Source organism: Rhinolophus hipposideros (genome assembly GCF_964194185.1).
Source record: "Rhinolophus hipposideros genome assembly, chromosome: 15".
In the NCBI taxonomy this organism is placed as follows: domain Eukaryota; kingdom Metazoa; phylum Chordata; class Mammalia; order Chiroptera; family Rhinolophidae; genus Rhinolophus; species Rhinolophus hipposideros.
This window is the reverse complement of record NC_138061.1, coordinates 39,624,267-39,640,534: the sequence shown is the minus strand read 5'-3', so window position 1 is coordinate 39,640,534 and position 16,268 is coordinate 39,624,267. Positions and strand designations below refer to the sequence as shown.

At 41.8% G+C, this 16,268-nt stretch overlaps 1 protein-coding gene across 6 annotated transcripts in view; it reads left to right on the top strand.

Annotated features, from left to right (window-relative positions):
* The window catches only part of LOC308507854 (uncharacterized protein), a gene marked incomplete at both ends in the record, with an annotated part of 297,096 nt that overhangs the window by 172,677 nt on the left and 108,151 nt on the right, over positions 1 to 16,268 (top strand). Inside the window, one exon of one of the 6 annotated variants that reach the window (XR_013994945.1) lies at positions 1,943 to 3,774. The exons of 3 other annotated variants lie outside the window; for them this stretch is intronic. Coding sequence is in view for 1 of the 3 variants with exons in the window: in XM_081073605.1 (XP_080929731.1) it covers positions 1,943 to 2,059 (117 nt within the window). Of the gene's footprint in view, positions 1 to 1,942; positions 3,775 to 16,268 lie in introns of those variants that run through there. 2 more of the 6 variants (XR_013994946.1, XM_081073605.1) reach the window with 2 other exon arrangements.

The following is a 16,268-nucleotide window of genomic DNA, read 5'->3' as shown; positions in this document are numbered from 1 at the left end:
GGGAAAAATTAAAATCTCCTGTAATTACACCAAGGGTTATATGCTGGGAAATCTATTTTATTTTTTTGTCTTCCATTTTAAAGACCACTATATTTCTTGCAAATATCAGCAATAGCCTTTAGTATTTTCTACAGGTGTCATTTAGCCTTAGGGAAATTCACTAGTGAACAACCACCATCAAAGATTATTTACTCTTTAGTTCATTCACTTATTCAACTGAGATCTATTGCTTGAATGTCTCCTCTGTGCCAGGTGCTCTGCTCGTTGCAGGAACTGACTGACAGTTAAAGATGGGTTCTCGTCTTGGCCTCATGGAACCTACAGCCTATTTCCTCTGAAAGAAGTTTTTAGTGTACTTCACAGTAATTAGCCTCAAAAGATACAGATGCTTTTAGTCCATATGCCCAATTGAAGTAATTATTTCCCTCATTGTGATTGATAGAGGGGTGATATAAAGATAGGTCTCGTAGCCTCCTAACTCAGACAGAACAGTAAAAAATTACTCAAAATAGCGGGTCTGATACCTTATCATGGCAAACATATCTCACAAGCTAGGATTTGGGGGATTTTCCCACCTTAAAGATTCTTCCTATCCAGGACATAGATATTCCTTTGGTGCTAAGCTGGCAGCCTGACATGTAGAGGGTATCAGGAATGGACGCTTGTGCTTAGAATTCCTTTAACGTGGACAAAATTTGCCAATAGTCAAACACTGTCAAGGTTGATTGAAATGTGTGAATAAAATGATTATAATTAACACACGATGGGGACTTCTCTCCTAAGAACAGTTGTTTGTGGGAGTGAGACTTCAGGAAGCCTAAAAGCTATGCAGATGGAGGAGACACTTCATGAGTCAGCCAGGGGCTTCTGTCTTAGTTTCCTGTCTTCTGTAACACATTGCCACAAGTTTATGGACCTAAAGCAGCACACTTTTATCCTCTTGTACTTCTGGAGGTCAGAAGTTTAAAATGAGTTTGCAGGACTGTGTTCCTTCTAGAGACTCTAGGGGAGAATCTGTTCTTGCCTTTCCAGCTTCTGGAGGCTGCCCATGTTCCTTAGCTCCTGGCCCTGCTCCCTCTGACCTCTGCTTCTATTATTACACCCCCTTCACCAACTGTGGTCTTCCTGCATCCCTCTTATAAAGACCCTATGATTACATTGGGCCCACTCAGGTAGTCCAGGACAATTTCACCATCTCAAGAACCTCAAGAACCAGATGTAATTTAATCACATCTGTAAAATCCCTTTTACCATGTATAGGGACCAGGCATTAGGATATAGACATCTGTCGGTGGGGAGGGGGGTGCATTATTCAGCCTACCACAGGCTCTAAAGATAAACTTGAATATTTCACATTTGTATCGAGCTGGGTTTGTCTGCAAACAGGATTTGAGTCTCTCTCACATTCTTTTCTCTCTCCTCTCTCTACTAACTTGCTCCTATCCTTCCATTCAGCTCTGTCTGGATTTAAGGTCTGAGTCATTTTTTCTGGGCTCTCTGTTTCTCCCACAGGCAGCAAGACATTGCTGTTCCAGCTACTCTTCCTTCCTTATTTATTTCAACATAAGCAATATTAATGCATGAGAAGCCCAAGGACCTATTGCATACATAAGTGGATTTGTGCTCACAACTACCTGCGTCAGACCCTTGAAAGGAGATAGTCACTGAACATTTATTTTAGTCATCTAATTAATTGCATATTTCTGGTTGTTTAATTTTGGGGAGATGAGCCTAAGTATAGAGGTCTGTTTAATTTACAGAGGATAAAGCTAAGAACAAAGGTCTGTTCACTCCGGTATATGATCTCTAGGCATTTTGGTAACAAGCAAGCCAGGGAAAGAGTACTTCGATGCCACTTGAATCATACATTTGGCCAATTCTATAGGACGTAGAGAATCCAGAAAAAAATGTCATTGCTGACCTGTTTTGCCTTCCCATTTAGGTTGAAAGCTTCTTAGCAGAGGAGTCTACAGCAAAGATCAAAGATCATTACATCGATGTCAGTGGTGGTGGTGCCCCTACAGAAGGAAAAGCATCCCAAAGCAGAAATGACAAATAGGAAGCTCATATGCAAATTCTTCCCTTACCATTCCTCATCCAAGAAAGACATCATTAATCAGCCAAGCACTGTTCCGCCACAGAGCCTGGATCTGGCCTGAAAACCCTTCCCAACTGAGTGCGCCAGTGAGCCACTGCCATTCAACAGAGCTGGCAAGTAAATGGAGCTCCATCCCATGTTCCTGCATTAGTCAATGCTCTCCTGTTTCCAGGCATTAAGGAAAATTCCTCGTACCGCAACCCAGCAATAAAACACTCTGATGCCTAGAACACAACTTCAGTTCGATTTCTGGAGCTGCCAAAATCCTGGGAGAGACTGATTCAAAAGTGAGGCAGGTGCTTCCATCTCTCTGTTTTCTGGCTGGAGACTTGGGGTGGGGGTGGGTTACTCCTGTCTCATCTTACCTGTCTCCAGCTCCTCCTCTGGGATACTGGATAAGAGGCTTCTCCCCCTTTCCCTTCCATGCTGGAAACCCTGCATCAAATGTGCATTCTTGCCCCCAATTTCTGCTTTTTCCTTAATTATGTGCCCCTCCTCCTATTTCTTCAAACCAGAATCCTGCTGGGTCCCCAAGAGCACTCTCCCCAGGGAGTACTTGGCAGTATTGTCAAACTCTTCAGAGGCAAGGAGGGGAAAGACACGCAAGCTCCTCCATCCCTGTCTCTTTTTTCACCTTGTGGTTTCCACTCACAATAAGCGGCCCTAGAGGTTATCAAACACCCCAACGTGCTTTGGCAGCTATTCATCCATTAAAGGCTCTGATTGCCTGGCATAATTGCGGGCTGTACTCCTACTCTATGAACATGGCTCCGCAACTGCTCTCAGACACTGGTTTGCTTTTAGATCAGGGCTTGCTAGGAAAGAGGTAAAAACAAAACAGCTCATTCAAACAGCTCAGTGACAAGTGAGCCAGCCACATCAGAACATGGGAGGAGGGGAGAAACCCAGCACGTGCAACTGTGGGTTTGCTTTTTATTGAAAAAAAATGATTTGTGCAGATTACGCCCCCAGATTTTAGCTAGGATCACAGGGCGATCCTTTGCTCTGGACCAGGGCCTTCTGGGGCCTGCAAAATCCTGGGAGAGCCCAAATCATTATTTCCTGAGTCTCCCGAATTCATTTCAACGCTTTTCTCAGCCCCAATCAATAATCCAGCTGTACCCTCTGCAGCGAAGCACAGTCATTCAAGCTTTGTGTCTGAGTCGCTGCCTTCAGAGGGGGCTTTTCAGCATGGATACAAGCCGACTGACTGCCTTCCTTGCAGGGTTCCCGCCTGGGAACGCCCGCCTGAGCGCAGGCTCGGCAGAGCCAAACGCGGCAGCAGCCTGCCGGGTCACGCCGCGGTGCCCAGGGGGCCAGCGGGTCACTGCGCGCACAGCCGTGCCGCACCCCCAACGCTGGAAGGGGACCGACACAGGGAACGCAGCCTGCAGCCGCCAGCCGGCCGAGAGCCCCCGCGAGGCGGAGGCTGAGAACCTCCGTCGGGAGGACCCGAGGAGATGCTGAGAGGGCGCGCGGAGAAGGACTTCCCGGCAGGGCGATCTCGGATCCAGCGGAGGGCAATGGCAGAGGTGGGAGGGCGTCCAGAGCTCCAGGCTCCGCCCCCGACATGGTTATGGCTCCAAAGGGGCTAACGGGCCTCAGTTCACATGTAGAAAAACCCAGGTGCTAGATCTTTATTTTTCTTAATTTTATCATTTTTATTTTAAGAACTTTAAAAAAAAAAAGCTCAAGAGAATATAGTGATGTACATACCTTCTAGCCAAAGTTGACCAGTATTAACGTTTTGTAATATTTGTTGGAAGACTTCTTTTCAAAATATAAGCCAAGTTCAACACAAGATGGAGGTCTCTTTTAGCACCTTTATCTTCCCTCCTTAGCCCCTTCCCCCTCCCTGAGAGGCAACTACTTGAAAGAAATTAAAGCACTCGCCTCTAATCCTCTTGCAGGCTTTCACCTATAAATAAATACTATAGAGAATATATAAATATTGAGGGTGCATTTTATAATTTGTATCTTTCTGCGCTTCTATTCTGTAACTTGTTGTTGTTTTTTTTTCCGCTCCACACTGTGATGGTTTGTTCAGTGTAGAGATCTAGTTCACTCATTTTAACCACTGTATTGAGAGCGGTGATTTCTAAGCCCCACCTCGGTCTTCATACCAGGCCAATGGGTCTCAAGCTGCACATTAGAATCACCTGGGCCACTTTAAAAATGCAGATACCAGAGGCCCTGTTCTCAGAGATTCTGATTGCATTGGTCTCCAGTTAGACCTGCACATTTGCCTTGGGATTCTGTGATTCCAGGGAAGAGAATTGTGGATGCCTGCTATGGCTCTCCTGATTTCACATCCTCCAGTTTTACATCTTCCAACAGAAGGATACCACCTGTAATGAACTTACTTAGGGATACACTGTGGAACCTGCTTGTGGCTGTGTGTGAGGGATGGCAAGAGTCTCTCTCCCTTTATCTTTCTGCTAAAACAGTGGTGTTTATGAGCGCCAGCGATCAGCATGCCCTCACCTACGTTCCCTAACAGAAATGGAGATGTTGCTATTGAGAAGAGTATCAGGGAGATGACCCCATCAGGCAGGGGAAAAACCTGAGAGAGTGGAGTGTGAAGGGAATCGGAATTACTTTCTCTTCTTCATGTTGTATCGCGTTTCGTGGAAAATAAGACCTAGCCGGACAGTTCTAACGCATCTTTTGGAGCAAAAATTTCTATAAGACCCAGTCTTATTTTACTATAATGTAAGACTGGGTCTAATAATATAATGATATAATATAATATAATATAATATAATTAATATAATATAATTAATTTAATATAATATAATTAATATAATATAATTAATATAATATATAATACTGAGTCTTATATTAATTTTTGCTCCAAAAGATGCATTAGAGCTGATTGTCCGGCTAGGTCTTATTTTGGGGGAAATAGGGTAGCATAACAGGGAAGAACAGGTAATTCTGCAGAAAATCTATCAGACAACTACCCCTCCCCTTTCCCCAATTTTTATTTTTGCAAGGTTCAGCCTCCTCACAGAAAGGCATTTATTAAACTGCCATTTGTTGCTTCGCTAGAAAGAGGAATCATGGAAACCTGGACCCTGCCCTCTAAGGGTCACTCTTTGGGGCAAAATTCAGGCACCAAGATGATTTTCACGGTATTTTATGACCTTGCCCTTTTTCTTTTCCCCATTCTTTATGTCTCGCCACAGAGGAAATAACCTGGAAGGCACCATGCAAGAAGATGCAGTTTAACTTTCTGTCTTTCTCTAATACATTCAGCAAATATTTACTGACTGCTTATCAGGTGCCAGCCACTGTTCTAGGTCATGGGGATCTCATGGGTCCAAAAATCAGAGACATTCGCTCTAGTTTGGGATATAGGCCAATGGACAGACAACTAAACAATACATACAAAAGGTACTACAGTAGAGGGAAGCACAGAATGCTCTGGAAAGGCAGAAGAGGCTAGATAGAGATAAAAAAAACTTAGTCTTGGGGTCTCAGGAATACTTTCTAGAATAACAGTTCTCAAACATGAGTGTGCATAGAATCACCTGGAAGGCCTGTTAAAACAGACTATTGGCCCTCACCCCTGAGATTCTAATTCAGTAGGTAGGTGAAGCCTGAATGTTTGCATTTCTAACATGTTTCCAGGTGGTACTGATGCCACTGGTCTGGAGGCCACACTTGGAGAACCACTTTTCTGGGGGAACCACCTTTGCTACTAAAAGTATGGTCTGTAAGCCCACAGCATTGAATCTTGGACCTTACCGAGGAACCTGCTAGAAACGTGGAATATTAGGTCTCACCCCAGATCTACTGAGTCAGAGTGATACCTGTGTACATTCATGTTTGAGAAACTCCTCTCTGAACCACTGGTTCTCCAACATGGCTGCACGTTGGAATCATCTGGGCAATGAAAACAACAGTGATGCCTATCGACTCCCAGAGATTCTGGTTTTATTGAGATAGGGTGTGAAAAGCTCCCCCAAGTGATCCTAATGTGCAGCAAATTTTGAGACTCACTGGCCTAAGCAAAATGCAGCCTGCGTAATAGTCCCATAAAGAAAAGCAGGAAGAATATTACTGAAAACAGAATGTGCATCAGTTCGCAGGCCCACCAACAGTGCAGTAAGTTTCCCTTTCTCCAAACCCTGGCCAATACTTGTTGTTTGTTGATTTATTGATGATGGCCATTCTGACAAGTGTGAGGCGATATCTCATTGTGGTTTTAACTTGCATTTCCCTGATGATTAGTGATATTGAGCATTTTTTTCATGTCTATTGACCATCTACATGTCCTCTTTGGAGAAATGTCTATTTAGGTCCTCTTCCCATTTTTTAATCGGGTTGTTTGTTTTTTGGTGTTGAGTTGTATGAGTTCTTTATAAACTTTGGATATTAACCTCTTACCAGATGTATCTTTGGTGAATATCTTTTCCTGTTCATTAGGTTGTCTTTTTGTTTTGTCGATGGCTTCCTTTGCTGTGCAAAAACTCTTTAGTTTGATGTAGTTTCATTTCTTCATTTTTTCCTTTGTTTCCCTTGCCTGAAGAAATATATATGAAAAAAATGTTACTAAGAGCAATGTCAGAGTTTACTACCTATGTTTTCTTCTAAGACTTCTATGGTTTCTGGTCTTACATTTAAGTCCTTAATCTGTTTTCAGTTTGTTATTGTATGTGGTGTAAGAAAGTGGTCCAGTTTCATTTTTTTGCATGCATCTGTCGATGGAAAACAGTTTGGAGGTTCCTCAAAAAATTAAAAATAAAAACTACCTGATGACCCAGCAATTCCATTTCTGGGTATTTATCTGAAGAAATCCAAAACACTAATTTGAAAAGAAATATGCACCTCTATTTTCACTGCAGAGCTATTTGCAATAGCCAAGATATGGAAGCAACCTAAGTGGAAAGACAGAAGAGAATTGAGATAAAGAGATGTGGTACATTTATGCAATGGAATAGAGAATTGGATAAAGAAGATGTGGTACATTTATGCAATGGAATGTTACTCCTCCATTAAAAAAGAATGAAATGTTAACATCTGACACAATACGGATGGACCTAGAGGGTATTATGCTAAGTGAAGAAAGTCAGACAGAGAAAGACCAATACCATATGATCTCACTTATATGTGGAATCTAACAAACAAAATAAATGAACAAACAAAACAGAAACAATAAATACAGAGAAAAAACTAATGGTTGCCAGGTGGGAGGGGATTGGGAGGCCGTGAAAAAGGTGAAAGGATTAAGAAGTACAAATTGGCAGTTACAAAATAGTCACAGGGATATAAAATACAGTATAGCGGAATGTAATCGATAATATGGTAATAACTATGTATAGTGCCCGGTGGGTACTAGACTAATTGGGTGATCTCTTCATAAATTATATAAATGTGTAACCACTATGCTGCATAGCTGAAACTAATATAAAATAATATTGAATGTCAACTGTAATTGAAAAATCATATATTTTTTTAAAAAACAGAATATGCAAAGGCTCAGTGTTAGAACAAAACGGGCTCAGTGAATGGAAAGAGGCTTAGTGAGCGCAGAGCATAGGTGTTAGAGAGAGAGGAGAAGTGACGAGCTTTGAGGCTAGAGAATTACAGAGATCAGTGGTAGAAGACTCCAGAACCTGTCTAAGGTCCTTAGGTCTTCCTTGAGGGTTGGACACACTCAGTTTGCATTTTAAAAAATCATCAGTCTGTTGGTCTTACGGAAATAAGCTTTGGGGTGTGGGAACAATTTGCCTGGTGTTAAGGCTGGGATTTCCTTGACTATAAAGAAATATATTATTGCTCTTACTGAAAATTATTCCTCTCATGAAAGACTGCTCTTTAAACTAAAAACTGAGGCAAAAGTATGGATGTGGAGATAAATAAAAGTAATACTAACCGGTAGCAGAATATGTCACCTCAACATGCCACTTTGGCATGAAGGTTATTTTAAGTAATTGCAAAGCAATTGAGAAAAAACAGGTACAAGACGAGCTCTCTGCCCTCTCCCTGTTTGCCTAAAAGTAAGACATAAATTTGTAAAGGGGTCCCCCACTCCAGTCTCTGCCAAGCAAGACATAAGTTAATCACTGGAGACAACTCTAGACCTTTATCAGCCCAGAGGCAGAATCTACTAAGTCTAGTCCTTGTCTGTCATTCGTTTCTCCATATATTTGCCTTTCCACAATTTGCTGCCCTTAGAAGCTCAGTCTTTTCCCCTTGTTCTGTCTCTTCTCTAAAAATGTTAATATTCCTTTGTTAAGATGCTATATAAGCCCAACTTCTAACCACCCCTTTGAGTTAGTCATCCCTGAGTACTCCATGCGTACGCACAAGACACCTGTTAATGAACTGGTTTTTCTCTTGTGAATCTGTCTTTTGTCAGTCTGATTTACAGGGCCCCAGCCAAAAAAGCTAAAATGGGTAGAGGAAATGATTATTTATCTTCATTCCTCCTCTATATTACCGACCAATCTCTAAGACTTCATTTGGGCACTTTGGTTTCCATGGTTTGGTTTTACCCATATTGACTGAGCACTCTGTCCCAAGCCCAGTGCTGGTGCTGAGGGAGCAGAATCCAGACCTCTGATATTCATTCTTTGCAGAGTTGCAAGGTGGGGAACTCAGACAAGCCAGTGATTTTTCCAAAGAGCACTAATTTGAGTCTGGTTGCAGATTTGACAGTGCTGTTAATGGGAGGATTCTGTGCCATCCAACTCCACTTAAGTCCTCAGCTAAACCATCAAATGGTCCCTTTCAGGCTGCAGCTGCAGGATTCCTGAGGTCATGCCAGTGGACGCCGGGAATGCAAACGAGAGCTCAGCCTTGGCTTCTGACACCCTGTGAGCTTTGAGGAAGAACAAGTAGGCATTTGTTAGGGGAAGACCCACAAAGACACCACAGGAGAAGGGATTGAATGCCCCACGGGATTCCAGGCCAAATGCAAAAGAACTGGGGTAATCTCTGTCACCACAGTTTGTGTGACCTCACTTGCTCACTGCCTGTGGAGGCAGCTGATGGCCCAGTGACATGAAGCAGAGTTTCAAGCAGAGTGGGAGTGACAACCGTTCGAGAATGGAGTTAGTACTCTATGACCCATAAGGTGAGAACTGGTAGGCCAAGCCAGGTACGGAAACAAAGGCTCTGTAAAGCAAGGAGAGGATAAAGGCATCTTTTCCTGGGCCGCAGGACCATTCCTCCGCAGATGTACCCAAGTGAAGAAGGAACACAGGTGGAGGGGTGGAATTCCCTTAAAAAGCCTATAGAGAGCAGCAAAATAATCATACCCATTCTAGATCATTCTTTGTGGAATCCAGTTCTCCCAGTAACCCAGGTATTGTTAATTTGCTTCTGAAATTTGATTCTGCTACCATTACTAGTAATACTGCTTATGTTACTCAAGGACTCTGTTCAGGTATCATCACTTACCCAACTCCCCATTTTACTCAGGTAAGCACTTTTATGTATTAGAGGGTGACTTAGACCAAGTATATAGAGCAGGTCACTCATCCTGAGCATTATGGTATGTGAACCACATAATGCCTCGTAGTGGGTGGCTGTCTGCTGCATTACAGTCGGTCTCTACCCTCTACATGCTAATAGCATCCCCTAGTCATGCTGCTGAAAACATCTCCTAACATTGCCACATGTCCCTTGGGGACAAAATTGCCCCCAGTTGAGAACCACTGATATACATGAAAGGTGAAAGAAGGTATTGAGACAAAATCATTAAACAAAACAGAAAGGGGATCGATAGCAATTCTTATTGCTTAGAATTAGCAGTTTGCATACAGGAAAGAAGCCTCAAACGACCCTAGGCTTGGGTAGGATTTTAACCTTCAACATAAAATTTAAAAACCTATGCAATACTACAACAGCAAGCCACGGGTATAGTCAGTCAATTTAGTTACCATCACACGAAACGGTTTATTAAGTTACGTTCAGTGGGCATTATCTTTGCTGACCACACGCTTAGAGTTACCTCGGTGCTCATAAAAAGTCATAAAGATACTTTTTAAAAGTGGGATTATTCTCATTTTAAAAACACTAAAGAGAAAGGACAACCAAATATAATGTGTGATCCTTGATTTGATCCTGGAATTAAATAAAAAGAAAGCCATGAAGGACATTTGGGGGAGAATTGGGATAATCTGAATATAGACTGAATATGAGGCAATATTATTGTATCAATAGGTCCATAGAATTTTATGTAACAATGTTGATAATAAGCTAAAACTCAAAACAGCCTAGATGATATGGATAACAAACTGCTATATTTAGATAATATAATACTAATCAATAATAAAAAGGAAATGAACTACTGATACACCCTACAACGTGAATGAATAATTCAGAACTAATATGAGAGAAAAAAAGTTAAACTAAAATATACACACTGTATAACTCTATTTACATGAAGTTTTAGAAAAGGCAAAACGACTCTATGGTGACAGATCAGATCAGTGGTTGCTTCTGGGGGTACAGAAGATTGGGAAGGAGCATGAGGGGGTTTTCTGGGGTGATGCAAATGCCCTTTATCTTCACAGAACCTGTCTTGATAGGGGCATGGATGATATGCATTTGTCAAAACCAATTGAATTGTACACTATAATCTGAGTATTTCTCTTACGTAAATGATATCTCAATAAAAATTATTTTTAAGTTATATTATTAATAAATCATGGATATAATAATGATATGGTGGTTAGGAGAAATACCTTAAAGTATTTGTGGGTAAAGCATGATGATGTCTGTAACTCATGTTCAGTGGTTCTGGAGAAAAGGATGAAATATAGAGATCAAGCAAATGCGCCAAAATTTAACAATTGTAAATCTGGGTGAAGGATAGATAGTAAGTAGTTCATTGCACATTTTCTAAACTTTTCTGTAGGCCTGAAATTTTTCAAAATAAAAGTTGATGTAAAAATAAATCACAATAATAATAATAATAACTATTCTTTCTATAAGAGGTAAGGGAAACTGAAATTGACTACCACTGCACATTCTTTCTCGTTTGTTATACGTAGAAATATCCAATCCCTCTATAGAATTCTCATTATGGAATATGTTTAACTATTCAACGTATCCTTTTAACGAGACAAAAAAAAAATATTTAAAAATCGTAGTCTCAGAAGAACTCTGGTCAAAGGTTCTAGGAGATATGAGATGTCTCCAGCAATTTTTTGGGTGACTACCTGAACTTTACCAGGTTCCATGTAACATTTACTGGACATACAAAATGTTCTTATTTACCTAAACTTTTAATATTTTTCAAATCCTTTCGCCTACTTGAAAATACCTATTTCCCAAAGTTTCTGCACAGGCTGAGTTGGCAGTTCAAATGATCTGCCAGACTCTCAACACTTGATCTGATTTGTATTCCAAGATTATCAAGCATAAACGGGATCTGAAAGGAGGCAGACACGATCAGTGGATGGAGCTCTTGCCATAAACGTCACAGGTGAGAAAGGGCAGGTGCTTGGCCTGTGTTCAGTTGGCATCCCATGGAGGGCAAAGGCAGATCAGCTTTAATTCACTATGTAAATTACACCGTCTGTCAGGATATCAGAGAGGTGAGAAAACGGAGATGTGAATTTATAGGGTAAATGTGTTAAAAGAAAGGATGTGCCAGGTTCAAGAGAGATTTACTACAAAGATTTGTTGCAGAGAAAAGTTTCGGAAAATGCAGGGACCAGATTTTGGTACTGTTGCCTCAAAAGGCAATTAGGAAAAATCAAAAAACATTTTTCTATTGCACAGTGTACACAACAAATGAAAAAGAGGGGATACCAGATGAAGTTTCTGTCAAGGAATTAGCAAGAGAGTCAGGGAGGCCAAGGAAAGTTTTGAGGCACCAGACAAACATCTTTTGCAAAAAATACCATAAGGACAGCTCACGTGGTTGCCTGAGAATGAGAAAAAGTTTGTTCTTTCCCAAACTACCTCTGCTTCTGGGTTAGTAGCAGCAGCGGGAAGAGGTTATGTCTATGATGTGTAAAGGATGATGTAAATTTCTGTATCTTCATGAAGATGGAGATTCTCTTAGAAAACCTAGAGGCCCACCTGGTTCTATGAGCAGGTTGAGCCGGGAGTAACCAGGGCATGGAGCTTAAGAATACCTGGGAGTTCTCCATACCTGCCTTCAGAATCCCACCAAAGTGTCACTCCTAGGGGCTATTAACCATGCATTGAATTTACAAAGTGCTTTGAGTGTATCAAGCTCTTTAACATACCTCTCCGCATTTGGACCTCACCACTCTGTAATGTACAGACAGTGGGGATTTTAATCTGTGCTTTACATTGACGCTCAAAGACATTAAGTCCTGCCCAAGGTCATACAGCTAAGCCTCAAGTTCTATCTTCCCATCCCTCTTCCCGTTATGCTGCTAGAGAAAATGGGCAGGGCATGGTGGCTAGGTAGGGAAGGATGGCTCTAGGAATGCCTTCTAGACCCTCTCAGCATAATGATGTGGTAGGTTTAACAGATTATATAGTTAGAGACTTGTTGGATAAAAGACTTCTGGTCTTGAAGAACATACTTTCAAAAATGTGTTTCATTTGGAAGCCACTATTCGTTTTGGCCAAAAGAAAGAGGGGATTAGTCATGGGTGAAGCATTCCAATAGGCACGTGGGGTCCAGGATTGTGTGTGTACAAAGCAGATGGACAAAGAGAACAGATCTTTGACCATGGACTATCTGCCGGATAGGACTGTATCCAGCAGACCTAAACACCAAAGTCTCAGAGTGTATTACATCACTTAGTCCAGGGTAATCTGAGGATAGCATTTTACTGTTTCTTCTCAGGGGAATTGCTTTCCTGAAAGTATCCATTTCAGCAAGCTAAGGAATTCCTGGGCATGCAACTAAACTGTTGTTTCTTTATTCACCTTGCTTCTCCAGCTTGTTTTTCTATGCAGTGTGGAGAAATTGGACCTCACTGATAATTAGGAGAGGACTAACAGGGCTCTGTCACAACTCCTATGTGACTTTCAGCCTCTCTGGATGTGGTTCAATTACCTGAAACTGAGGGAGACTTCTTAAAATAAGTGTCTTCTAGCTCTAACCTTCTGTCAGCCTCTCGGTGGAACAAGACATAGAAAATGGCTCTCGTGGTCCCTCCTGTATCTGACCTTTCAAAGTCATCGAGTCAATACATGTGCCCCCCGTTGTGTCCAGCTCGGGGTGCCTGGACATATGCAGAGAAAACTCCACTGTCTTGATACTCACAGTTCTGTTGGGAAAGTGCTTCAATCTTCACTCCACTTTTTAAGAAACTTCCCAGGGCCGGTGTTTCCCTGCTCCTTAGATCCTACAGCAGTAACTGCTACTATGAAGTTCATGATTCTTTAGGTAGTCCGTGAAGCCCTTTAGGCTCCTTTCTGGAATCTTTCCTTGGACCTCCTGATCACCAACATATATCAGAGATTATTTGTTTCTACTACTACTTTATGTTTTGCTTTGGTAACAGTTCACTTTTTCTATAAGTTAGAGTGGATACAGTTATATTGTTTGAATGGAGACAAAAGAGGGTGGTGTTTAACTAATGCACTGGGAGCTATACATAACTTTAGATAGCGCATGGTTGTGTGTAATGCATGAGAAGGTCATTTCCCGTGTCTCCTCCAGTGGAAAACAGTCTCTGAACTGATGGAACCACCCATGATTGTCTCTAAAGATGGGGGTTTCAGGCCACAAGGACAGAAGAGTACTAAGGGGAGGAGAGGGCATATTGACCCACCAATGGGTCAGGATGACCCTCAGCACTATGGTTCTAGGAAGATGGGTTCTGTTTGAAGCAATGTGGCTAACCTACTGTCAAGTTCTTACTTTTATCATTTCTAATATATTTTGCTGCCTAGGAGTGGGAGCATGGCTGAGTTGATAAAATAAGTAGCCTCATGAATTTCGTGTGTGAGTATATACAAAACTATAATAATACGATTATATCTGGAACATAAATATTTATGAATACTAATAAAACTGTCGGAGATTCTGGGCTCCCCAAAGAGCTCCTCAATATATTGATAGTAAGCTACAGTCAGACATCTGGTTAGATGAAGCAAGGAGATAGGTGAAAATAAATGGCTGGCCATTGTACTCTGCCACTGTATTCAGCCAGGCCCTGAAAAGAAATAGTGCTTGGTTTTTTGGCTGGGCTGTCTAAGAATGTCACTGCAAGCTCAATGAAACATTTCCAGTTGGCCCAAAGTATGTCTGATTTCTCACACACAAAATTCCATTCTGTTCATGTGCTTAGCTTCCCATAAAGGCAGTGAGAAAAAGAGTCATTGACTTTGAATTTTGCATGCTGTAAAGCAAATGTCTAGGTACACAATAGTGACTGCTCTGGGCATTTAAAACAGAACTGGGGGGAGAGAGCAGTGTATGTATGGCCTAGTCATTTGAGTTCACGGATACCATTTTGTTTACTTTCAACTTCGTCAGCACTCCAAGATTTATAGCAGATCACAGACCTAACTTTGCTTTTAAAATTAAGTGATGGCCTGTCTTCAGCCTATAATTCTTTAAGATCCAATACCTGCCTTGGTTTTTACGGCCAGAAAATCCATAATGGCATGCTATTTGTTCCCTCTACTGTGTGGAAACACTCCAGGGGCTAATTCACAGTGTCATTTGCTGAGCGGCCATGTTATTGAAGAGCTGAGATTTTTCAGAGAAAAACAATTGCTTAATTGATACGGAGTCATGATGAGTGAGGAGCTGGGAGGCCAATAAAAGGTGGCACAGGCCTCTTGAGCCAAGCTCTGTGGTCCCACGGTGTTGCAGATTCTTGCAGTGGAAGTAGCAATTTCAGTGTCTGGCACACTGGTACCTCCGATTCGTGTTAGGGAGAAAAAAGCAAATGTCACACAGACGTGATAGAGATTGTTGCATCACTTGGACAGGCTACTTGCTGCCATATTGAGGGCTGGCCAGCAAGGGATCGGTTAATTAGTCCTAGAAATGCAATGAATATTCTTTTGCTTTAAACTGGTCCACGCCAATTTTGATTCTCAGATTTCCGTGTGCCTCCCCTTACTTCCCAGTCAGAATGAGTCTGTTCTTTTACTGTTGGACCAGGCTTCTCTGCCCACCAAGATGTCAGCTAATACGTCTGATAAAATTGCCTTTGCCAAAGGAATCAGTGCCCTTGCCAATGGGGAAATCAAGAATTCCGTGAAAACAGCTTTCTCCTTTTCATGGCCTAGAAGGTCCCATGTGATCTAGTCTCTTCATCTCATACTACTCTCTGCCTTGGTTCTGTGCCACAGTCATTCTGGCTTCTTTCAGCTCCCGGAATTCCCCTCTCCTCTCTTGCCTATGAATCTTTGCACAAGCTGTTCTTCTTCCTGGACTTATTTCCCCAACGAATTTCCTGTTTGTAAAACCAAACTTCACTCAATCTTGAACATTCAGTACTTCACCAAGGAAGCTATTCTTGACACCCCTCTCCCCCTCCGTACCCATGTCACAAGATCTACGGCGTCCTCCTCTATAGATTCTCACCACAATGACAATTGAGCTTCCTGAGAACTGGGATTTATCTTTTCTGTTTATCTCTGTATCCTTAGTACTTATCCCAGCATCTGGAACACAGTGGACTTGAGAAATAGTTGTTGAATTAATAAATATGAGTGAGAGAAGAAATGTATGGTTTCTCCCGTGGATATATTGCCTTTAAATGTCATTTATAAAAGTGTGGAGACCCCGTCAGGTTAATGGAAACAGAGAATCTTTGCCTTGGGGTCCATGAATCTATCTGCTGATGAGGACCAACATTTTTTTAAATGGTCGTTATTCTATACCTACCTCAGTGAGCTTCATCACCATTGAGACTTACCAATATCACGTCGTGGTATCCATTTCAGATTACAATGCAAGTCTGCCATCTACTGGAAATATGAGGTAGTACTGTGAAACCTATGACAAGTCATTTTCTCCAGAATCTTCTGGATTTGAAAGCTAGAGGCACTTAGATACCAGCACAACCAACCATTGCATTTTACCAAAGGGGAAGCCATTTCCCACGGAGAGTATGTGATCACCCAAGGCCATGCAGCTAGTCAGCGAAGGGGCTCAAATTGTCATCTAGGCTTCCTGACAAAATCAGCCTCTTCCTTTTTATTGTAATTCTGGATGCTAACAGGAGTGCATCTGGTTAACAATACTGGCTTTTTCCAAAATGAA